Source organism: Marmota monax, unplaced genomic scaffold (genome assembly GCF_021218885.2).
Source record: "Marmota monax isolate L192 unplaced genomic scaffold, Marmota_monax_Labrador192_F-V1.1 WCK01_AAM20220418_F8-fsc00185, whole genome shotgun sequence".
Taxonomy (NCBI): Eukaryota; Metazoa; Chordata; class Mammalia; order Rodentia; family Sciuridae; genus Marmota; species Marmota monax.
In genome coordinates, this window is record NW_026693278.1 from 1,315,105 (window position 1) to 1,341,318 (window position 26,214).

A 26,214-nucleotide genomic window follows, 5' to 3' on the forward strand; every position below is an offset into this window, starting at 1 on the left:
AGATCACAAGTGTGGCCAATGACACACAGGCAGAAGCCGATGAGGAAGGTTTTGTTTTCTAGAATAAAAAGTCAAGGCACATATGAAGAGGTTTTGCCCTTTGTCTTTTCCCCTAATTCTTGCCTAGACTAAAGACTTGAGTTATAGACATGTAGCAGTCATTTGGTGACAAGGAAGATAAAAGCCACATGCTAAGGATGGTGGAATAGGAAGACATGCTTAGGTTAATGGTGACAGTGCTGAGCTGCCCAGAGACCTGCACTCCTTTCCTACTATCCTGGGCTTCATATTACATGAGATAATTAAACCCTTACCTGTTTAAAGCTTTTGAAAGTGAATACACTTGACATGTTAAAAATACCTTACTGCCTCTTGGATAAAGTCTGGCCTTTTATAGTTGGGTTCCTGCTTGTATTTTGAGGTTTAATTCTGGCCTCATGCTACGCATTTTCCATCTCTATGCCTTTGATCATCTTCTTTGCCAACAATCCCACCTACTCATGGTTTTCTAAACCCCTACAAGTAAAAGGAACTGAGACCCTCTTAAAAGAATACTTTAGTTTAAATACTATATACCAGTGCTTCACTATTTAAAAATATATGTGTATGTAGTGTATGTATAAATATGTATTTTTATATGTACATATATACATGTTTATGTCACAAAAAGGCTTTTCAAAGGTAAATTGTGTTTTCTTTGATAACTATCAATATATAATATGAAAGAAAAGTTGTAAAAAAAGAATACTTCAGTTGTTTCTGAAAATAAAGATTCAAGTAATATAAAAAACTGCATAAAATAAAATAAAAATAAATCACTCTAAATTCCATCATCCAAAAATAAATATTGTAAAATTATGGAAATATCATTTTAGAGATCATCCCTCCCTCTTTCTCTCAGAACAATGGCTATCTAGAAATAATTCTGCTTGGAAATCTGACTGTACCTGCTAATTTTAAGTATAATCTGTGAAACTATAATACATTTGAATTTAATAGAATTAGAAGAGACTGAATTAAAATAATTGCTTAACTTTAGTTATAATCTCTTCATGAAAAGAATTATCTGTTACTAAAAGATCCTCCAAAGTTAAGGGGAGAAAAGATTACAAAAAATATATATGTGTATGTAGTATATGTATAAATATGTATTTTATATGTAGTTACTTTTTTTTTAAACTACATATTTCTATTTGAGAAATATTATTGGCCATCTATTCTCAGAGAGAAAAATTAGTGTACTTATAATTTCCTATTCCTAATTTTCTCAAGTTGCATTATTCTTTTTATATTGCTAATATTTATAATATCTTCATTCTGTTTTTAAAGCATTTCAATGTTTATACCTGGATTCAACGTGAAAGAGACTTTGTTTGTTTTGTTTTGTTTTTTTGGTGGCACTGGGGTTTGTACCCAGGGCCTCATGCATGCTAGGCAAGCACTCTACCACTGAACTATATCTCCAATCCTAAAAGTGACGCTTTTAATGTCAGGAAGAAAATATGAGGAAAAGATGGATTATTGAAAAATATTTGGGAGTAACTAGATAGGATAGATAAGAGAGAGAGAGAAAAAAAAAGAAAAGAAAAAGAAAAAGAAAAAAGGCCAGCATGTAAAAATAGAAATAGGAAGGCCAGGTTCCTAGCTACTCAGGAAGCTAAGGCAGTAAGATCACAAGTTTGAGGTCAGCCTTAGCCACTGTGCTAGACCCTATCTCAAAATAAAAATATAAAAGGGCTGGGTTTGTAACTCAGTGGCAGAGCATTCATGTACAAGACCCTGGGTTCAAGCCCCAGCACCATATACACATTCTCTCTCTCTCTCTCTCTCTCTCTCTCTCTCTCTCTCTCACACACACACACACACACACGAAGTGGGAAAATAGTAATTTGCAAGGTTTCTATAAAACAGTAAAAACAAAACAAAACACCTAACAACTCAATAGACAAATGGGCACAGATCATGGAGAGTTCACAGAAAAGGAAATAAAAATTATTTTCAGTATATGAAAGATATTTAACCTAACTCCTAATAAGCAACATTTTTTAATGATCTGACTATCAGCATAGTTCAAAACCACTCAGACTCTGTTAGTGGGACTATATCTTGGTGCAACCTCTCTGGAGGACAGTTGGGCAGTACCTATTTAAATTTAAAGTCCATCCATTTAAATTCCCTTTAATGAGCTATTTCACCTCCATGAATTTATTCTTTAGATATCATGATACAGGTGCAAAATGACGTATGTGCAAGATGTTCAATGCAGCACAGTTGGTAATAGAAAAGACCAGAGACACCCTTAAACTGGCTGGTTAAACAATTATTGTGGTAGATATGAGAATGATAGATATGGAGCTACTGAAAACAAAGGTAGCTCTGCATGCAGTAAAATGGGACAGTATCCTAAATACACTACAAGGTTAAAAAAAAAAAGTAGAATGATTTGTATGTTTTACTAACATGTGTAAAAATAAAAAGAATATTAACTTTCATATGTGTGCATTCTCTCTGGAAGGTGAATGTACTAAAATGGGGACGATGGGAAGGAAAATTACTGTTCATGTTCTGCCTTCTGCTACATTTTTACCTTTTGAAATCTGTGTTGCTTATTCAAAATAAAGAATGTACAATCTCTTTAGTCATGCTAAATAAATATTAGGGGGGCAATTTAAATTCCCAGCATTTACCACTGATCCTTTTGCTAGTTTCTCCAGTCCCTACTCCATTCTTTGCTACCTGTCTGCCTCCTTCCCCCTCCCCATTTCATCTCTAGATTGGCAGGATTTTGGTACTGTTTGTGGTTCATCTCCAGATCATCAGGATTGCATTATTGATCAGTTTTGGGGGAATGAAAAGCTCAGAAAGGTTGACTGAGTTTGTGAGACTTGATTATGTCAGCTGTCTTTAACACTGAGGAGCACTTTGGCTGGGTCACCAAGTCTTCATTTTCATTTTCTTTGCCTTAGAATTCTGCAAACATTGTTCTATTATTTTCTAGCTTTGCATGTTCCTGAAGAGGGAGGTATTTATCCTCAGGGTTTGATTTACTGAACCCTAAAGACTGGGTCTCTGGTGCCTTGTCTTCAGGACTCTGCTTACACCTCCCAGACAGACCTTACCTAGAACAGTGACTTCTGTCACTCTAGTTCCTTGTTTCTGGTTAATTTTTTTCTGCAAAGAATCTATCTGGCATCATATCATTCATATATATGTATATTTATATTTACATGTGTATGTACAGATACATATATGAGTATGTATATGTGTGTGTGTGTGTGTGTGTATGTACATATATTCTTTCTTTATAGAGGATGCATTAGATTTGGTCCACCAAATCAAATAAACACCAAATCAGATCAAAGAAAGATCAGAACATTTATTTCCAGGAAGGATTTCTTCAGGTATATCTTTAAATATTTTCTCCTTCTTGTGTTTTATTTTCTTTTTCAGAAATATTTGTTGGTATCTCCTAGATCTCCTTAATCTTCCGTATATATTATTTTATCTATAACCACCTTTAGAACCTTTACTTTTTGCATGTAATTTGGTTTTATTACTGAAAACTATCCACCAGTGGAAACATTCTAAGTGGGTTGGTCTACTATATTATTTTAGTGCTTAGAATGCTATTTTACCCTCTGTTATGTTTTTTCTCTTCTTTACCTCTTTTATTTCTATCTTTATCTCTGCCTACTTCTGCTTTATGTCCTATGACTGTCTGCTTTCCTAAAATTTTATCTTTGAATCTTTGTACTATCTTTCTGGAGTTTTTTTATCCTTAATTTTAATATAGCCCCAATATATTTCTTTCCCCCAGCTTAAGTTATCTTTTTTGTGACATATATATGTATGTAAAATATATATATGTATATATATGTGTGTGTGTATATATATATTTTGTATATACGGAGAAAAAGATAACTATACCATCTTGTGTTTCTGGTGCTTTCTCTGGTTGCTGTCTTCCCTACAGAAATGCAGAGCTGCAGCTAAGGTGGACAAAGCATTTCATGTCTAGAACATGAGCTGGCTCTACCACAAAGCAGAACAAGACCAAGTCCCTGGGCCTGTTGTTTCTGTTACCATATTCTTGTGGTCTGTTATTCACAAGAAGAAAAAACCTACTTTTAGCTGAAAAAAATAGTCAGCTTCAGGTCTATCTCTTTGGGAACACTCAAGGCCAGAAAATAGTAGAATAATATTTACAGAGTTCCAAAAAGAAAAGAAAAGAAAATATAAACCAATAATTTGTGATCCAGCTAGGGTGGTCTTTAATGATAAAGGCAACTTATATTTTTAAGTTTTTTAAAAAAACCAACAAGCAAACAACAACAAAAAACCTGCTCAGTACCAAAATGCAGTCAATGTAGAGATGAAACAAACAAGAGTTAAAAATACACATTCAGAAAAAGGTTAGACTCCTGGGTCATTCTGTGCCAAATAAAGGATATTTATATTGTAAAAGATTCCCACATGCTTTGCTGATGTCCATGAACCAGTGTGGCCACTGTACAAAGTCTATAAAACAATGTTACACAAAATGGACACATAAAACTGTGATGTTCACTTCCAATAAAGGCAGTACTGTGAACTACTTTCACTGAGTGCATGACATGATACTATGTAAACTTGGGCTTTGTATAGTTATCATGAATCTCCATTGCCTCAAGATGTGGCAACAAACTAACTTGAAATTGCTGAGCTAGCATGTACCCATCAGCAGATTGTCCTGAGGACACAGCATTCAAGTTCCACTAAAGTGCAGATGTCAGTCGTCAGAGCTTTACGAGGATGACCAGAAGAAGAAGAGGAAATACTCTTTATCATAAAGCAAAAAAGGAGGTGGAGTGAGAAAGAAAAGGGCATGATGGGAAAAAAACTATCCACAGGAAACATACAGTGCACACACCGTGATAATCCTGCCGTTTCTATGCCTCCTGCTCTCTCTGGGTAAATGTTGAGGCAGCATGCTCTAAGCCAGTATGTCACCATGAGCTGCCAGGAGAATGATTTGCCATGTTCCCCCACAACAGCACTTTAAAGCCCCCTCCTCAAATATAAATTTGAAAAATTACCCGTAATAGTTCCGCTGATGTTGGCCTTTCCTGAGGTATTTTCTGCAAGCAGTAATCAACAAATCTTCTAAAGGAGTCTGTCCTGTGTGCAAATACATCAAAAGAAGATAAAATGAGGGTCTGTAGAACCCTTGGATCACCTAAAACAATTTTTATTCAAGGGAAGATTTTATATCTTAGAAGATTTTTTAAAAAATCAAATATTTTGGAATATCAATAGCATTGAACTATTTTTAAGTTTACGGTACCAAAAAATTAATTCTTTTGCGTAATAAGTGTGGACAAAGTTTCCAGTTAGTTAACATATACATACATCTTTACATTTTAAGAAGTAAGGTCAGGTCACATATAATAATATATCAGAAAACTAAAAATACTACCTTCTATGTTAATTTAATACCCATTTTTCTCCTCATTGTGTCAAGCCTGTACTCCTTGTTGCCTGTTAACTCCTCCACCATCCATGACATATGACTTGCTGTGTAAGGGACAGAGAAGCCAGGAACATGCTTTCTGAATAAGAATATTTCCTACTTTGAATGGTCCACTTTGTCTACTCTTCCTTAAAACGGCCAGTTTTCTGTAACTCTTGTGGCCCCCAAAATGTTACACTTTGTTATCTTTTGAGTGGATAGTATATTCTCTGCCCCCAAACATTTAAATATACATACGGGGGGGGGGGGAAGACAACTGGAAAAATAATGACATCAGCGGGGGCACTTTATCTCTGCTGACAAGCGATAAGAGATGAGATGATCGATACCAGACATCAGGACCTGAGTGACTAGACTGGCCAGGAAGGTAGCTGGGGTGAGTTCCTGGGGGGATTTCAGTCACTGCACACGGTAAGAAAGAACACAGTCAAGGGGCTGGAGTTGTGGCTCAGTAGCAGGGCGCTCGCCTCGCATATGTGAGGCACTGAGTTCCATCCTCAACACCACATAAAAATAAATCAACAAAATAAAGATATTGCGCCTATGTATAACTAAAAAATAAAAAAATAAGAACACAGTCAAGCCAAGGAGAAGCGGAAACACAAACTCTGTGTGTTTGCATGTGCACACACACATGTGTGCATAGACAGCTGTTGCTCATGAGGTATTTGTGTTACTCTAACACACAATGGAGGAATAAAATGCTTTCTAGGTCAGATATTCAAAATATCATTCAATTAAAGTGTCAAGTACCTATGGAGACCTTCTTAGAGAGGGGAGATGGTAGCACTGTCTTACCATTCGCTGGACTGTAGCGTTGGGGAGTCGTTCTGGGCAATGTGATATAAGGCACTCATTGCATTCATATTGAAAAGCGGGGGCTTCCGTTCCGCTGGAAGAGGAAACAACCATAGTAAGGCAGCTCTTGAAAGAAGTCAGGCAGACAGTGAACTAGGGAGCAATGCTCTGCAGCTATATTGATAGCTCGTTACTGTCATCATGCCATGTAATCCACTTATTTTAATTTCTAAGGTCAGTCCAGGATAGCCATTCAGAAGCTCCTGGTCATTTAACATACATTGGCCATGTTTCTCACAGAACCCACTTCAAAAGAATAAAAGAAAAATTCCTTATGTTTTTCACAAATATTCAAAAGACTGACCTTTGCCTGTTTCCCTATGAGGAGTATGAATATCTTTGCATGTATGTGAATTTAAAATATGTACGTGTTTTAAAAATTCAGAAAGCAAAGTAGAATAAAGAAAAAATACCATTATTACAGAACGGAACATTTTAAATATCACTAAAAGCACAGAAGAAAATTCTATTCAATGAAAACTGTTTGGTAGCTCATCCAGGTCAAAAACCAAATGGGGGAGGGCTAGAGGGAGAATTGGAAAGAAGAGAAGGATAGATAATAAATCAGGGCTGTCTATCCCTCCGTAAAGAGAAACTCAGGAAGATAGGTATTTCTTTTTCTTTGCAGAGCAGGGGATTGAACCCAGGGTCTGGCACATGTTAAGCACACCCTGTGCCATTGAGCTACACCGACAGCTGGAGGTATTTCTTTCTAGAGCATTCACCCCACCCTAGTGGAGTATAAGACACTTTAGGCTCTTCCTTGGTGTGCACATTTGGCACATGTTCATCTATTATTTACATAAACACACAAATCTTTCCTCTCTAAAGAAATCACGTGCTCCAAGAGTCTACAATCTTATAACCTGAATTTTTTTATTCTCTTAGAATATGTAATAAAATGCTATTCACATATCAGGTGCTCTACTCATTGACCAAGGTAAAGAAATAGAACTTTAGTTCTGAGCACATTTAATTTTATGCTATTTATTAGTTATTATGGCATAGAAGATAAATCACCATCTTATACCACCATTCTTACCCTAATGGATTTTTTTTATACAGTCCTACTTTCTAATTCATAATCTGATCTCTGGTTTCATGTGAGCATCTTAGTTTTGAGATTAATCACTTCTAAAATGACAAATTGGGCTTATCCTATGCAGGTTTAAGAAACTGAACAAGAACTAAGGAGAGGCCTGGCGGGGAGACACACGCCTGTAATCCCAGCGGCTTGGAAGGCTGAGGCAGGAGAATGGCAAGTTCAAAGCCAGCCTCAGTAACTGTGAGGTGCTAAGCAACTCAGTGAGACCCCATCTCTGAATAAAATACAAAATAGGGCTGGGGATGAGGCTCAGTGTTCGAGAACCCCTAAATTCAATCCCTGGTAGCAAAAAAATGAAATAAATAAATAAATAAATAAATAAAAGAAAGAAAGAAAGAAAAAATAACTAAGAGGAGTTATTTTCACTCAGAGGAATAAGAATCTGTAAAAGGCAGAATGGTTAAAAAATAACACCCAACACCAGGATGGACGACATTGAGAAACAGTGGATTCTAGTCACTGATAGCACTTGGGTAGAAGGCAGACTGCATTGTTCACCTGTGACATTTTGGAGGGATCTCTGACAGTCTTCATTCAAAGATCTCTGCAGAGATCTCTGGAATGTGATAGTCTACGATTCTATGAATATTTCTTATAGACTTGTCCACAGAATATTATTTACACTCACACCAAATAGATACTGGCATAATAGGGACAGAACAGTTAACAAATGGAAACTTGAAAGTTGCAGTGTGGATGAAGGTTTCAAGTGCAGATGAGAAGACAAACTGGTTCAGGTAGACTAAAAAGATTCTAGAACCTGGCATTCTGGCAACTTTAACTGTTTTAAAACCATGAGAAACTGGGCGTAGTGGGGCATGCCTGTAATCCTACTGACACAGGAAGGGGAGACAGGAGGATCCCAAGTTCAAGGCCAGCCTGGGCAATTTAGCAGGGCCCTAAGCAACTTACCAAGACCCTGTCTCTAAAAAAAAATAAATAGCTGGGGAAGTGGCTCAGTGGTAATGTGCCCCTGGGTTCAATTCCTGGTATCTAAATCTATAAATAAAAATTTAAAAACCATGTGGAACAAGGTATTCACCATGCAAACATCAAGGGCATCTCATGATTCCTGGGACAAAGTCCAAGTCCTGGTACAGAGGCCTTCGTCCTCTGTTCACATGGCCCTGGCTACCCCCAGAGCCTCATTCTGAGAAGCAACTTGTTGCCCTCTGTCTCATGCCATCTTTGACTTCATTGAAAGTACCAACCCCAATCTTTCACAGGGCTGTTTGCTCTGTGTGGGTTCCCTAAACTTCCCTTCATTCCCTAAACTTTATCTGGCTTATTATTTATTAACTTATTGAGATGGAGTCTTGCTATGTTGCCCAGACTGGCTTCCAACTCCAGGGATCTAGTGATCCTCCTGCCTCAGGCTGCCAAGCAGCTGGGACTAAAGGGGTGTGCCTCCACACCCAGCTCGGGCTCATTCTTGGCAATCTTTCAGACTTCATCTTGAATAAAATTTTGTTTCCACTAGGTCTTCCATTAGATTTTTGTTGTGGCAAATTATGTTTCTCCTTCCTACCACATTTCACAACCCTCATCATTTTTTAATTCTACTTATTGATTTATTTAGGTGCTGGGGATTAAATCCAGGGCCTCACACTTTCAGGCAAGTGCTCTACCACAGAGCTACATCCCCAGCTTGGAATTCTTTATTTAACGTGTGTCCTCTTTGCTAGACTTCATGAGGGCAGTGATGTGTCTATTATTTCATCATTATATTTCTAGTGCTGAGAATAGTGTCTGGTTCCACGTAGGGGGCCCCCAAATACCTGCTAAATAAATGAAGGCAAGGAAAATTGAAGCAAGGAAGAAACTCTTCCCATAAAGAATCCTTGTGCGACAAACAGTCACAAAAATGACTGAGAAGAGACTAAGCCTTGGGGATGTCGCCAGACACTATGTGATGCTTCTCACTAGCAGTAGGACAGGAACCTCTTACTTGCTGGCAAAAGGTCAAAAAGTCCAAGCTGCTTAGAACATTGAGTTGCACAGGAGAAACAGCAGAGAAAGGGGATGAAAGAAAGAAAGGAACGTAGAAATTTAGGAAGAAGAGGATAAAAGAATAAAACAATAACAAAACTTAGTAGTAATGAGAACAGCAGGAGCTCAGACTGGAGCAGGAATGGGGAGGTCTGTAAGGAGCAAGCCCTCTGCCCATGAACGAAGGTAGCCAGCCATATGCTGGTAGGATAAATAACTCTACCAGAGAAGCACGACTAAAGGTATTCCAGCCACACAGAGCGCCTTGGTCTGGGAAACATTTACTAAATCTGGGCTTTGGAAGGTCTCATCCATGATCAAGCCTAGGAAGGCTAGGTGCACTACATAAATCCTCTGAGCTGTGGTGACAGGGCTCATCACTGAGCCAGCATACTACAGCCAGCATATTAGGGCTGGAAAACTGTGGCCTGTTAGCCAAATTCTAGTAGCAGCTGGTTTTTGAACAGTTTCACTGGAAAACAGCCATGCCTGTGCATTAATGTATTGTCTACAGATGCTTTCACCAGTAGTTGTGATGACACTGTGGCCTTCAAAGCCTGAAACACTTGTATTCTGGCCCTTTACAGAGAGCTTATTGCCCCTCCTGTAGATTATGACAGTTGGCTTAGAGAGTCTTATAGGAGAAGCGAATAGGGATTGGGAGCGCTTCTGAAGCCACCTTGTGATAAGGAATCCATATTTTCCTAAATGAAAGGAGACGGTAGAAGCATAAAAAAGGTAAATTAACCATACTAAAAGAAAAAGTAGCAGTTTCTATTGAACTTAAAGACAATGATTAAATTTTTATGGCTGCTTCATCTGTGTTATACAAGATCAAGGTTCAGAGAGGTCAGTTCAATGAAGTTTCAGCAAACTACACTGCTTGCCAAGGATCATGCTAAATCTGAGTGACTGGATTGGGCTTTATTTTGAGGGAGATCAAAGGGTGCCTCTCTTTTTAGATAAATACCACTTAAAAAGGCAAAAGGTTTCTTCTGAATGAATGTGGTTGACAACCATCACAATTAATGATAATAATAACTGCCACCATTTATTGAGTTCCTGTTCTGGGCACTCACTGCCTTCCATCTATCACATCTATTATTCCTAATTCTTAAAAGAGCCTAACAAAATAAGTTTCATTCTTCCAATTCTCCAACTGAAGAAACCAAGGTTCCTCTAGGCTAAATAGTGAAACCCAGTCACAGAGTAAGTGGCTAAATCAGAATTTCAACTTAGTCCTGTAAGATTCGAAGGTCTGTGGTCCTTTTACTAGGTCACAGTACCTCTTCAATAGCCCTGTTCGTTTTATGGATAGATAGTACTAGAATTTCAAAATGAAAAGAAAAAGCAGCAGTTTTAGAAGACTGAGTCTAACTCCATTCCCCCAGGCCATCACAGCACCTGACAGATTAGAATGGCTGCCTGATGAAGATTCCAGGCAGAGAAACCACAAGCTCCACTTGTTTCTGAGCACAGTTTCTTCAAAGTGGATCTTTGCTGGTGAAGGAAGTGTCTGGAGTATCAAGATTAGTTTCTCTTGAAAAAAAATCTTGAAAAACAGTATCTGGTGACTGGACTTTTTCAAAGTCCACGAGTTTTCACAGAAGTCATGCATTTAACTAGCTTTTGATGGATGATGAGTTCAGCAGAAGATGGTTTCTAAAACAGGCTTAAGCATGTAGGGACTCTAAGGCTTGCTCTTCGGACAGAGGAGCAGTGGCAATGACATTACCATTGTCTGGCTTTGTAATGTGACTTCAGCAATTTGATTTCTAGGTCAGGGTATTTTTAAAAAATACACACTTACAGAAGAGCTAGATATCAAAAAGAAAAGGGAACATCATGCACTATTTATTCACACTTTCAATGTAATTTCAACATTAAAAGTACAATTTAAAGTACCTTGTTTGCACCTGCAATTTCATTAAACCTCAAACATACAGAAAAACGACTGCATACGGTATATCTGAAATAGCTTAATTTTCTTTTATTTAAAAAGGGAAAATAACTCTTCTTATGTGTTTACATTAACAAAATCAATGCTAGGGAAATGAAGATATATGATAAAGCTGTTAAAGAAATACTTATATGATTTATTATATTGCTGTGATACAATTTTTAAATAATGGCTGAGAAATTAAGAGTCCCTGGCAAGTAACAATTTTGTGAATATTTAATAGTAAATATTCTACTATTTTATGACTCTGCATCTAAGATGCCATCGATTATAAGATGTATAACTATTTAATATACACCCTTATTTTATAACTTAGAGAAAATGTTGCCAATTATAATATGCTATGGCCTATAAAATATCTCCTGCCTTTTTTTTTTTCTTTTTAAATTTATGTTTTTTTTTTTTAGTTTTCGACGGACACATCTTTGTTTGTATGTGGTGCTGAGGATAGAACCCGGGCCACACGCATGCCAGGTGAGCACACTACCGCTTTAGCCACATCCCCCGCCCTCTCCTGCTTTTTTAAAAAAATTATATTTATTTTATTGGATTTTTGACAAACATTATTTCTAAAAACATTAATTAAAATATTCTAAGGTATATATAAAATGATGTTTTGATATTCATCTACACTGCAAAGTGATTACCACAATTAACATATTTACCATTTCATATAGTTACAACTTTTAGTTGTGAGAAAATTTAAGATCTATGCCCAGCAACTTCAAGTATACAATGTATTGTTTTAACTAACCCCAACCCTTGTTACCTCCTGATTTTAAAGAGATGTTAAAAATTTGGATGAATTACCATTGTCCCAGGATAGTGCTGATGATTACTGACATTTATTAAGAACACATAATACAATAAAAAGCACCTGAAATCCATATTTTCATTTAATCCAGACAATTCCCATAAGGTAGGGAATCTTATTATACAAATTTCACAGACAGTTAAAATAATTTGACCCAAATCACATAACTAAGAAATGTCAGAACTAGAGTTAGAACATGAGTTTATCTAACTGCAGACATTTTTTTTGTTTTTTAAAACCACAATTTGATACTATCACCTTTCAATGTGAAAGTCTTTCTAACTGTAGATGACAACAACCCTTGGGGAGAAGGCCATCTTGTCTTTTAATTTGGGAAGTCATTTCATAAATGGTAATCAAAATTAGGCCGACAGCATGTCATTACACATATTTCAATTATTTTTAAACAACGATAAAATCAGGAAACAGGCACTAGGCAGGGCCTGTCGCAAGAGAGGAAGACTTCAGATGTTTCTTGGCATCTCTACCTGTTTGCCTTATGTCAAGTGATGCGTGAAACATGAGTCATTACTATATCTTTATAGGGTGTAAAAACTAACGTGATGATCTTGAATCATCAGAAAAGGGCGTTTGTTGTTGTTTTTGTCCCGTTGAGAAGGATGGAATCCATGTTACATTCCAGAAGGATTTTGGTAAGAAAAACACTTGCGAAAACTATGGGTGAGCACTAATTAGCTATGAGGTTCAACCTCGCTGGTACATTCTCTTAAAATATCAACCAAGGAGTTGCTGCTCTGGTTTCAGTATTATAAGTAAAATTTCAGTTCATTCGTATTTCCTAAAAATTAAATTGCAAAAAAAAAAATAATAATCTACATGAGTATAATTAGCTATTATTCAGTATTTGGTATGTGCCAATCACTATGTTAAATATTTATTTTAACTTATTTTGAAACCTGAAAATACATACGTATTGTTATTTCCACTTAGCAAATGAGAAAACTGAGGGTAAGAGAAGTTAAAAAAAATAGTCCACAGCCAGCATCAACATGTCACGTAGCTCCGGGAGGTATTACTTACATCCTAGACTATGTGAATACCTGCTGGCATGATGTTGCAGCCATACCTGGCGATCCTGCCAGCTAAGTGGTGGTGAAGCCAAGATTCAAACCCAGGGTGTCTAATTCTGAAACTTATTCTATACTGCTAACTCTCTGCTATGCAGAGAATAGTTCCCTTACAAAGGATGTGCTTTTATTTCTAATTTTTCAAAAGCTTAAATGCTCAATATGTAAAGCATAAAAAATCTGTAGAATATTATAACAGATACCTACAATTAAATTATAATTTTTTGTTTTGTTTCAGATCTTTGTTCTTTAAAAAAAAAAAAAGATATCTCTTCCCTTCCTTTCTCCCGACTTACTATTCTGGAGTTGTATCTTTTATATCTATGCTATACTCTATTAGTATTCATAGGATCCTAACAACATATAAAAGCACTTATGTAACCTCCATAATTGACATGATACTGTATATGTACTTCCTCAATTTTCTGTTCTTTAGATACTCTGATTTTAGATCTATCCATGATGGTACATGTAGATCTTGTTCATTATTAACTGTGATATAGTATGCCACAATTTATCTATCCATTCTCCTTTGAATAAGAATTTAGGTCATCTCCACCTTTTCTGGCTCCTACCAACAGGGCTGCATCTTTGTACACATTTTCCAATGCACCTGCAAAATATTTCTCTGTGTCTACTATGAGAAGTGGAACATTAGGTCATTGAGACCACTCCTCAGTTTTACTAGCTGTGGCTGACCAGTTGACATTCCAGAGGGGTCTTATCAGTGTCGTTCCTACCAATGGCAGGAAAAAGTCTTGTTTCCCTAGCAGCTTCTCCCAATTTATTATTCTCAGAATTAAAACCTTTTGTCAATCTGGGAGATTTAAAATAGTTTTAACTCGGATCTCCCCAAACATTAATGAGAATGAACATTTCCCAATGCTCACTGTTCATTTAGGTTTCCTCTTCAAAGAATTGTTTGATCAAATTCTGTACTCAGTTTTTTTCTTTTTCCTTCTGGTTGTTTGGTCTTTTTCTTTTTAGTAAAGAAGTTGTAAAAGTTCTTTATAAATTCTGAATCAACACTCTGCTGGTTAGATCCATTTCACCTACCTTCTCTCTGTCCATGACTTGTCATTAAAATCTGTCATTATGTTTTAAAAATATTGTTTAGAAAAATTCTTCCCTATACTTATAAAGGCAATTGAAAGTAATAATGTATTTACAAAATGCTTACTATATACCAGTTCAATTAATTATTTATGTTTATTAATTAATCCATCACCAAAACAACCCCACAAAGTAGGTGTTATTATTATCTTTATTTGAGAGATCTCAAAACTGAGACATGAGGGGTATTCTCTTAAATCTTTTAAAGTTTTACTTTTTATTTTTGGATATTTAACAAATCTGGAATTTATTTTAATGTATGGTATAGCTAGGAATCTAATTTTAGTCCTTATCATATAATTAACAAAATCTATCAGTATTGTTTAACAAATGAGCCACCCTTTCTCCATTGATCTACAAAGATTTTTCTGTCTTATACTAAAATCTGACTCATATGAGTCTGTTTCTAGATTTTTTCCCCCCTATTCTATTGGATACTAGTCTTTACCTGGATCAACACTTTACTCTTAATAATATCCTCTGCAATGAAAAAGACTAGTAAAATATTAGAATTCAAAAAAGATATCTATAACGTCAATATCTATTAGTATGGAACCAATTAAATAAATTATTATGTATCCATACACTGGAATAAAACAATGCCATCAAGACAATGGAAAAGATCACTAAGTAATATTTTTTAAATCCTCAAGATATTATTAATTAAAAAATCAAAGCATGGAACCACATGTATATGTCAACTTGGGTGTGAAAATGAATATAATCAGTATATACTGGGACGGGGATATAGCTGAGGGGTCATGGTTCAATCCTCAGCATGCCCCCTAAAAAGCATAGAATCCCATTCATTTGTATATTAATAAAAAACTCTGGAAGGATACATAAGAAATTAGTGATAGTGATTCTCTGTGTGTCGATGGGGTGGAGCCGGAGGATGGGAAATACGTGGATAGAGCCAGGAATAGAAGAAGAAGATACACTTTTATTATATGTTGTTTTATATATATATATACATTTAAAAATTTCCATCTTCTGAGACAGGGTCTCACCATTTTGTTGGACTTGAAGTTTTTTTAATTTAAAAACTATGTGAATCTATCACTTAATTAAAACAAATTAAGTGACTGTTCTAATTTTTCTCTTGGAATTTCTTCCACTAATATCTCTTTAATGTTAGAAAAACAGAAAAAACTACATCCTTATCTTATGTTCCTTGGTTGAAAGGGGTCAATGAAGCACTGGTAATGTACTTTGTAGGTCAAACATTTTAGAAAAAGAAAACCAGAATTCGAGAATCAAACTGGAACTCAGAAAATCCTTACAGGATCAATTTGGAGACCAGGAAAGAAAAAAAAAAAATCAAAGTCTAAATTTAGAAAATCAGACAAAAGAGCTTTTCAAAAACTGATCTTAAACTTAAAAAAAAATTAATTTAAAATCTATAAATATCTAGATAAAGTCAGGGTTATGAGCCAGCTCATCCTGGCTTTGGAAGGCCAACTGTATATACCTTTCCTCAAGTTCATACCTAGTAAACAGCACACTGGTAGCTTGGAAGTGCCACAGTGGGATATTTATACTGGGGGAATTGGCAAGGGTTACAAATCAGAGGCCCATCCCACCACCAAGAGATTTGTTTGCTAAATTTACTAGTTGGCAAATTTGTTAAATTCACTATTGGATAAAGGTAATTCAAGATATATTGAAGTTCAAAATATACAACTGGAGAAGAGATTCCATGGAATTTTAGATAATTTTACAAACAATATTTTGGGGAACAATTTTATGGTTGATATATCTTCTAATATGAAGTTTTCTCCAAGTTTGTTCTCTATGTGGGTCATATACAGTTTTGGAGTACAGGCTCAGAAGCCTTCTATCACTTTTTTGGATTTCATTCTTCAAGTTGAAGTATAAATTAAAGTAATGAATACCACTGTGAAGACAGGACACATGTTACTCATAGTATGGAGAATGAATGTTTTTCAAATATTAGTACACACTGTCTTATATTTCCATTTTTGTGAACACCTATGTCTGTTCAAATTCTTTTAATTAAAATAGTAACATGAAATGCAGCTAAGAGAAAGCAATCTTCTGTGTTGTACAAGAGCACAGAAATATCTATAATAAATATGCATTGCCTGGCACACATGTAGCAGTTAAATAATAAATAATAACTGGATGAGGGGCTGGTAAAAGTCATTCAGTGGTAGAGCACTTGCCTAGTAGTTACGAGATCCTGAGTTCAATGCCCAGAACCACAAAAACAAAAAACAAAATGAAACAAATAAAAGGTGGATGAGTTAATTGACAATCATAAGGAGTGAGTCTCAAAAATACAACCAAAACAACCCTCTTCACTCACCCAATTCAATACAGGTGATACCGAGTGACCAAACATCGACTTTCCCGTCGTACTGTCCTTCATCCATAGCTAAGATAACTTCTGGAGCCATCCTGGCAACAAAATGTGCAAAACTTAAGTTGTAAGTTTTAAAAAACATTTCTTTTTTATAAAGTGAGTCAATGAAATAGCAGTTCTTAAGGATATTCAACATTTTTTATCTGCTAGATTTCCTTCAATAAATTGTTTTGAAAGAACACTATTCAAAATATCAGCATATTTAATGATCTACATGAAATGACATTGTATTCAATATATCCTGATTCAGTGCTTCACTATCAGATCTTGGGTAAGTTATCTAACCTATCTGTACATCAGTTAATTTATCTACAAAATGGAAAGAATTCTAGTAGTTATCTCATAGAGATTCATAAAGGATTAATACATATGAAATTTTAAAAAATATTTATTTATTCTTGGTACAAGGGATTGAACCCAGGAGTACTATGTCACTGAGCTACATCTTCAGCCCTTTTTATTTTTTGTTTTAAGATGGGGTCTCATTAAATTGCCCAGGCTGCCCTTGAACTTATAATCCTCCTGCCTCAGGTTCCCAAGTTGCTGGGATCACAGGCCTGTGCCTCTATGCCCAGGAAATAAATAAATTACTTTAAACAACACAAAAAATATCTTGTGGGACAATATAAAGCAAAGTCATCAGCTATTCCAAAGATACTACAACTTATAAAACAAATAGGTTATGGTAATGGATGTCACCTCACAGGCTTGTCCTTAATACATTTTCATTAGCAGGGCAGGGGTTATATCAGGTTGGGTTTGCTTTGAGCAGTACTGTGTTCTATTACTATGTATAAACATTTGCTTAGTAAATGCTATCTGATTATGAGGGGAAAAATCTAAATGGCAACTGATTTTTTTAGTAGGTAAGTAATTTTGCAGGGATATAAGTCATTCTGCAAAATATAATGAAATTCCAATGTGTCTATGAAAGAAAATAAAGGAATCTAAAAGGGAATAGGATGAAAAACTTGGAGTGGGAATGCCATACTAGGTGAAGCATCAGAGAACTCAACAAAGACCAGAACTGAGATTTCTTTCATCAGAAAGTATCACTTACGCTTGCTGTTAGCCAGATAAGCCTAAAGAAGTCCTCTTGTCCTTACCTGAAAACTAGTTCAAGAGAAAAGTTCAAATAAACCTCAAATGAAATAGAAAACCTGAGCTTGGTGGATGTGTTGATAGTCTGGCTCAGTTTACACACAGTGACATCAGCCACATTGGAACAATTTAAAATGATTTTTATACTGAGAGAGTGAGTTTGTTTGTTTGTTTCTTTCTTTCTGCTACTGAGTAATTCTAATCTTTTCAAACAAAATTTCCCTTTGGGGTACACTGCTAAGACACTGTCAAAAAACAAAACATTACTAGGCCTGCTGGCACCTGTCATCCCAGCTATTTGGGAGGCTGAGGCAGGAGAATTACAAGTTAAACATCAGGCTTGGCAACTGAGGGAGACCCTATCTCAAAAATAAAAACAAACAACCTCCAAACCAATGCCAGGGAAAACAATGTCATATTTGCTAACTTACATACCAGTAAGGTGTGCCCACGAAGGAGTTGGCAGGAGAAGCTATTGAGGCTGATCCAAAATCAGCTAATTTCACCTGACCTGGCTCTGTTAGGAGAATATTTCCTGCTTTAATATCCCTATAGGAAAAAAATAATAGGGTTAGAAAATTACTTTTCAATTTTGATTATGGAATAGGTCAGAACATGCAATTAATAAGGCAAAAACTTTGTTAAAAAAAAAAAAACTTAGACAGAAAGGGATTTAGGAAGAACCACATGTTCTAAGGGGCCCAGATTCCTGGGTGTACTTATGGGCAGGTTATAGTCATTACTTAAAGGTGAGGATTTCTTCAGAGGGAGGGGGCACAGTGAGGAAAAAGGCAGAGGTGGCACACAAGGAAATCTCACCAGGTGCTGTACTTATAAAGGCATATTCTTAAATGCTAAATCCTGTAACCGGCAGTATTCCCTGTGCTGGGAAGATTGGTGAAATGTGGAATTGCCTTTTTTTTCTCTCTCCCAAGTTCCATGACATTTTTGGAACCTAAATAAAACTGTGATGACTCTGTGTTGACTACCTGACCAATAGTCCTCAACTACACACATACCTTTTCTTTCTTGCCTGTGACCCTTTCTCTTTGCTTTTAAGTGTAACTGCCACTCTAAGGCATTTGAGGGTACATGTTATATAGAAGGTGTTATTTTAAAGTAACACCATACAGTAAAAAGAAGACCCTGAAAGATCAAAACAAACAAGGATTAGGGGTTAGGAAACTGCATTTCTCTTGTATTACTACAATGAGTCTCAAGTGGTCATTACTAAGGATATCAGATGTTTTATGCAGCAAAATGTTTTAAAAATATGATTTAAAAATTAATTCATCAGTATGATAATTTAGAATGAGAAGATGTGGATGTACTCATTCTTTTTTTTTTTTTTTTTTTTTAAGACATGAGGTGTAATGGGTACTAGCAACTAAGAGTTGTATGTTGATGGGCCATGGAAAGATAAAACAGAAAATGAGGAACTATGTCAAGTTGAAAATGATCAGGTTTGAATGCTTCCAAAACAACTTTTATAAAAACTTTCCTTGTTAATTCAGTTACCTTCCTCATGATGACTTTAGGCATTGGCAAAGAGAATTAAAAAAAAAAAAAAGCATCATTTATTTCTCTTTAGTAACAAAAATCTGAGATATGGTCTTCATTTAAAAATTTAAAGCACATTTTTCAATTGTTTTGTCTTTTCAACTTCTTTTACAAACTAAAGAAGATAATGTATTATACAGAATAAACCAGTAAAACAATGTGCAGATTTAAGGTAATAATGACACCCAAAAAGCTGAACTTTAGATTTCAATAAAAGCAGCAAAATTGTTATAAGTACGTCAACATTCAGTAATAACATCTTAGTACCAAAGAAATACATTTGAAAGAAAAGTTGTCAACTCCGTAGATATCATGGTAAATGTACTTAATCAATATTTATCAGCCACGATTAGATTAATTCTTCTTATTTATTTATTTATTTATTCATTCATTCATTCATTCATTCCTTCCTTCCTTCCTTCCATAGGGCTGGGATGGAACCCAGTCCTCACACATGCTAGGGAAGTTATCTGCCACTGAGCTACACCCTGAGCCCATGATACTTCATCTTTATAAATAAACCAGCTAGTAACTGATGATGGCTCCCGTAGGGGGACTGAAACAGAAGCAAAAGGGGGAACTATGACCTAATAGTTTCACTTCTTCCTAGTAAATGCCAAGTGTTTCCTTTGTCTGTGAGCCAAGTCAGATCCTTTATATCTACTGACTGTTCCACTACTTCCACTATTCAGTAAAGTAACTGCCAGAAGCTCTTTACTGAAGGAAGGAAAGTTTGGGAACAACATCACTCTTTAGGAGCGGTTAGTAGAGAGAAGAGTAGGGTTATGGTGCAGAAAATATAAGATAGGGGCTGGGTATAGGTGAGTGTAGAACACTTGCTTAGCATGCATGAGGTTTCTGTTCAATCCCTAGCACAGGGGGAGAAAGAAAAGAAGAAGAAGAAAGAAAGGGAATATAAAATAGAAGCCCTGGATGATTGCATTAGGAGTTAAGAAATTTGAATTTCAGTCCTTATTTTATTATCTTATTTTATTATCTAAATGTTATTGAAATCTTTCTGAGCCCCCATCTCTGCCTCTATTGAAATAAAGATTATACTTTTTGGAGTTCATATCTATATGGACTATAGAAATGAAAAACATTTTAATATCTATTTATGTACGAGTAATTTGCCATTTACAATAGGAAAGGCAGAAAGAAGGAACTCAGCTAAGAAATAAATATATGCCAGGAAGGTTAATTTTCTTTTCTTCTTGACACAGTATCCAAAGGTCACTGGGTCCTTCATCAAATTTCCCTGTAACACTCAGCCTGGAGGACAGCTCCCTACAGAGCAGAGGTGACAGAAGTGTGGCTATACCGGAGAGATCAGGTGGTAGGAGCTAAATTCTGGCAATCTTCCTCCTTTATCCAGAAAAGCAGCAAATTCTTTGCTTCCTATAAATCCTTAGCCACCCTAAAAATTGGAGAATGCACTAATTTTCAAGGTTCCTGGAACAGACAGAGAACCCTGTAACTGAAATGAAAACGGAAATGTTATCTAATCTTACCTATGAATCAATGCATGAGAATGTAGGTAGGCTAGTCCCTGTAAGGCACCGTGAGTAATGGCAGCGATCTCTACTTCCTGAAGTGGTTTCTTATGAACTGAGGAAGGAGGGAAAAAAAAGGTCAGGAGTAATGACCAGTCTTACCGCTCTTTTCATCATCTTACACAGCTGTATCAGACTGAATTATCTACTTTCCCAAATGACAATTTGGGAACGCATTTACCTAAATAGAGAAGATGTATATATTTTCTAAAGGAAAGCCGTGAATGATCAGGTAACAGGAAAACTAAGTATATAAAAACAAAACAAAACAAACAAAAAAAACCCTTCAAAACCAAATAAAACAAACAAAGCCTGATATTCATTAAGTGACGTGTTGTTAATTAACTTGTCAGTGGCAAGTCAATGCCACACTGATTCCAACTGCCCAGGCTCAAATTTATCAGTCCCTTCTGACACTTTAAATGCCTGGAATGTTCCAGGTCATATTATTCTCCTCTGCCACAAAGCCATCTATAATTACTCCCTCCAACTACAGATTTTCATTATTTGTGAAAGCAGTTAATAAGCAATTTATATTCAGAGATAAAGGATGATATAAGACATTTTTTAATGTATATTTTTAACATAGCCTCTGGTTATAATAGCATTTCTAGAGGAGAATTGGGTCAAACACAATATTGGAAAGGGTTAAACATAAATAGAATTTGATACATAGAGAGAAATTTGATGTTTCCAGCTACATATACCGCATCACGTTAAGTGGTACCTTCCCTGGATGGGCCCTGAAAGAAACAGTAGGGAAGCTGCTATCCTCCCTCAAGACACCTTCCGTGATGCTGCAGAGATGAAGTTTGCATAGCTTATCCACACAACCCTTTGGTCCAAGTCACTCTCTAATCAGATTACACAAACTGCACTCAAATGTAGGGGTAGATAACATTCTGCCCGAGGTGAAACAGAGGAGGGTCTAGTGCTTTTATTCTCACCTTCTAACAAATCAGATGCTGAGCCTAAGCAATATTCCATCACCAACTGTAATAGATTTAAAAAAAAAAAAACCAGTCAGAACAATAAGGGTTAATGAGTAATTTCTGAAACCAACCAACCAACCAACCGACCAAGGAACTCAGAATATTAGGAGAATAAATATTCTGACTCACCTGAACCTGTATTATTTTGGTTGTCTGACATGAATTGATTTTCACTGTTTTCAACATCTCAGTTTTTGTTACTACTTAACTTGCATTGGCCTAATAGAGGGGGCTGGATATGGAAATATTCCTTGTCAATGGTGAAGCTGAGATTGCCAATTTATTTTACTTACCAATTTCCACATCACCTTATTTTTAAAAGAATTCAAAGTGGTTACGTTGCATTATAAATTAAAATTTGTAACTTAGAGAGTATAAAAAATACATGAGCCAGTAAAATTTATATTGAGAAATAGTAGCTAAAATAAACCATATGCAAGGACCTGGATTCAATGCTCAGCACCAAAACAAACCAAACAACCTCCCCAAACCAGTAAGTAGGGACTCCTTATTTTCATGTTTTAAGAAGTTCTAAATGAGAAACAGATCTTGGGTGGAGCTCACGGGTGGAGTGCTTGCCTGGCATGTGTGAGGCCCTGGGTTTGATCCCCAGCACCTGGGGGTGGGGGAGAGATGTAGCCTGCTGTGTCATTATCTGGAATCCCAGAGAGATATGGGATATCTTAATTTGTATCTGGAGACATTTCTATTAAAATACTCCTGATATTTCTTGACAATCTTGGGAGAGTTTTTTAACTCAAAAATGAAGAAACATTGTTTTATTCTTTTAGATATTTTAGGTGTCCTAGATTGCTGATCTGTAGCCAAGGTCAAAACTATGAATGCTCAGGGACCATCTCCACACATATACGTGCAAGCATACACACTCCTACTAATTAACATTTTGTTATTTTAAAAACCAGCACAAGCTCATTATGAAATATAAATTTCCTATCATCAACTAGATATAACCAATATCAACTTCTGGTTCTTTTCATTTTTAAACAAAGTAATGTGAAAACATATTTATATATGATCTAACTTGCATTACTGTGATAATTTAGAATTTTACAAGAAGTTTAGAAACTTGATTGTGGTTTTCTGCTTGACATACTAGATTCAGAAACATTTGTTTTATTTCTTATTGAGAAATGAAAGATTCCACATAATATTATAATGAACATTATCCTTCTATGTGTCTATTTTTTCCCCTTTAGCCATCTTTGATGGAAATTTTTTAAAAAATTGTACCACATAATTTTCTAGTTTTTTTTTAAACTGAATAACTGGATGGGCATACACAACTTCCTTAAATTGAATATGCAAAAAAGGAATACTAGTACTCCTTGACTTATAAGAGGGTCATGTCCTGATAAGCCCAATATAAGTTGAAAATATCATAAGTCAAAAATGCATTTAATACACCCATTTACTGAACACTATAGCTTAGCAATACAGTACTGTAGTCTCCCTTTATCCACAAATTTGATTCCTGCTGTTCCAGTTACCCACAGTCAACTGTGTTCCAAAAATACTAAATGGAAAATTCTAAAATTAAACAATTTATCAGTTTAAAATTGTGCATCATTCTGAATACATGATGAAATATCTCATTGTATGGCTCTCTCTGGAAGTAAATCATCCCTTTGGTCAGAGTATCATACTGTGCATACTACCCAATCATTAGTCACTTAGTAGCCATCTTGCTTATCAGATCAACTATCACAATATCACAGTGCTTGTATTCAAGTAATTCTCTTTTTCCTCCAATTAATTCTATTTTACTTAATAATGAATCCTAAAGTATAAGTGGCGATGCTGGCAATTTTATAGCAATATACTTTTTTTTTTTTTTTTTTGGTACTGGGGACTGAACTCAGGGTACTCGACCACTGAGCCATATCCCAGTCCTATTTTGTATTTTATTTAGAGACAGGGTCTCACTGAGTTGCTTAGCACTTCGATTTTGCTGAGGCTGGCTTTGAACTGGTGATCCTCCTGTCTCAGCCTCCAGAGCTGCTGAGATTACAGGCGTGAGCTACTATGTCCTGCTGCATATACTTTTGCAATTGCTTTATTTATTAGTTATTGTTGTTAATCTCTTATTGTGCCTAGCTTATGAATTCAAACTAATTTATAAATTAAACATTTACTCTGCCTGATCGAAATCTCTTTCCAGATTCCTTCAATTCAGAGAGACAGGAAACACTGCAATACCATCTGTGGTTTCAGGCTCTACTGGGGGTTTTGAAACATATTCCCCATGGATCAGAGGAGACTACTATACTACACAGTACTAGTTGTTTGCCCTGTGATCATGAGGCTGACAGGAGATGCAGCTTGCTGCCATTGCCCTGCATCATGAAAAAGGATTATATTGCATATTACTTACCCTGGGAAAAGATAAAAATTCAAAATTCAGAGTGCAGTTTCTACTGACTGTGTATTGGTTTTGCGCTATTGTAAAGTCAAAAAGTCTGAAGTCAAACCATTGTATGTCAAGTACAATCTATACAACTTTAAAACTGAATGGAATGAATAAATAGGTTTAGTGTTTATATTTTTTAAATTCTATTTTAAAAACCTGAGCCTTTTTCACAAATATTTGCTTCCCTCTTATTCCGTAACACAGGGGCACGGGACATGGATGTGCGCTCCTTATAGGAGGCAGCTGTAGCTGCTCAGCCTTACGTTATTAGGGCTACTTTCTAGCTTCCCTGACTTCTTCTTTATGGGCAAATTATTTTTATGTCTGTTTGTATGTATGTTTCTAGCAGCTCAGTTCCTAAGAGGACTTTTTGTAAAATTTATTATTATTATTATTTGATTACTGGGGATTGACCTGAAGGCCTTCCCACATCCCAGGCCTTTTATTTTAAATTTTGAGATAGGGTCTTGCTAAGCTACCCAGGCTGGCCTTGATTTTGCCTCCTGTCTCACCCTCCCAAGTCTCCAGGATTACAGACGTGAGCCACTATACCTGGCCCTAAAAGCACCTTTTAATTAGCTCATTCAATCAGTTGTAGACAGAAATCAGGTAACCAAACTTATTAGCACTCTATATAATCTAAGAGTAAACAGGTTTTGAATGAGAGCTTAGAGGATTTTTTCTGAAGATTTCAAACTTGGATTTTGTAACATTTATTCCACCTGATTTAAATCTGTTTCTAGACTCCTTCAAGTCTGCTGAGGTTGCCAGAGAAAAACTGATTTCCAGATAAGAAGACGCTCCTTTGGTTAATTTCTTCTGCTCAGCATGGGAATGATAGCCCTAGATATCTTACAGATTGCTTGAACAGAAATGTTTTAGTATACTGCTTGGGCACCAAGATTCCAATCCTTAATTAGCGACCATGTACAGGAAAGAACTCAGTACATGGTAAGCACTCAATAAATGACAGTTAAATTGGACTTTGAGGGAGAATGTGCCATCTGACAAAGTAGCACATTTAGCATTTTCATGTTCTAAATGGTGCCTAATGTGCCTTAAAAACAGAAATACAGTCATATCAAGACACACGAGGATGGAGTGGAACAAGAGACAGTTTCGCTTTAATCAGATGGTAGGTTCTGTTCAGGAAACATTTCAGTCACGGCAATGGCAAACACAGTTCCAGTTCTGCGGTGAGGTGGGGTAGGGGATGAGAAATGGCAGTGATGAAGGTTCAGGATGAGAGTGCAAGCCCTTGCATTTTGTCTTTACAAATCCCTCTTTATAAGATGAGGTCCACTTTCCCCATCTCTCTGTGGAGTGTACAGACTGAAACTTCTAAAAGGCTGGTGATCATATTTAATCTCACGAGAGTTATACCATGACACACTCTAAAGTGTTAACAAAAGTCTAAGGGACAGAGATGGGAATGAGAATTGTACAGTTCAAATAAATAATAGAGAAAATTTAACAGAAAAAAGGAAGATAACAGAGACTGGCTTACCCAAGCAGTGTGCTCTTTCAAATAACAACCTTTGTACTCAATGGTATTAGGATGCTTCAATTGTCGTAAAAATTTAACTTCTTTAAGAATATCTTGCCATTTCTATTGAAGTCAGAAAAGAAATATTTTGATTTGGAAGCTGAAAATAGTATTTTATTATCAAGTATACATATATAATATTATTTTTATTATTTGAAATGGATATAAGGTAAATGTTAAACAAACAAAGAAGCTATTTAAGCTTGTGTTAT

General features: G+C 35.9%; 1 protein-coding gene across 5 annotated transcripts in view; it reads right to left on the reverse strand.

Annotated features, from left to right (window-relative positions):
* The window catches only part of Taok3 (TAO kinase 3), a 191,395-nt gene that overhangs the window by 50,111 nt on the left and 115,070 nt on the right, over positions 1-26,214 (reverse strand). For all 5 annotated transcript variants that reach the window (XM_046456449.2, XM_046456451.2, XM_046456453.2 and 2 more), the window contains 7 exons: positions 25,964-26,065; positions 21,984-22,029; positions 20,995-21,091; positions 18,359-18,472; positions 16,766-16,857; positions 6,308-6,401; positions 5,076-5,157 (listed from right to left, as the gene is read on the reverse strand). In XM_046456449.2, the coding sequence (XP_046312405.1) occupies positions 5,076-5,157; positions 6,308-6,401; positions 16,766-16,857; positions 18,359-18,472; positions 20,995-21,091; positions 21,984-22,029; positions 25,964-26,065 (627 nt within the window). The remainder of the gene's footprint in view (positions 1-5,075; positions 5,158-6,307; positions 6,402-16,765; positions 16,858-18,358; positions 18,473-20,994; positions 21,092-21,983; positions 22,030-25,963; positions 26,066-26,214) is intronic.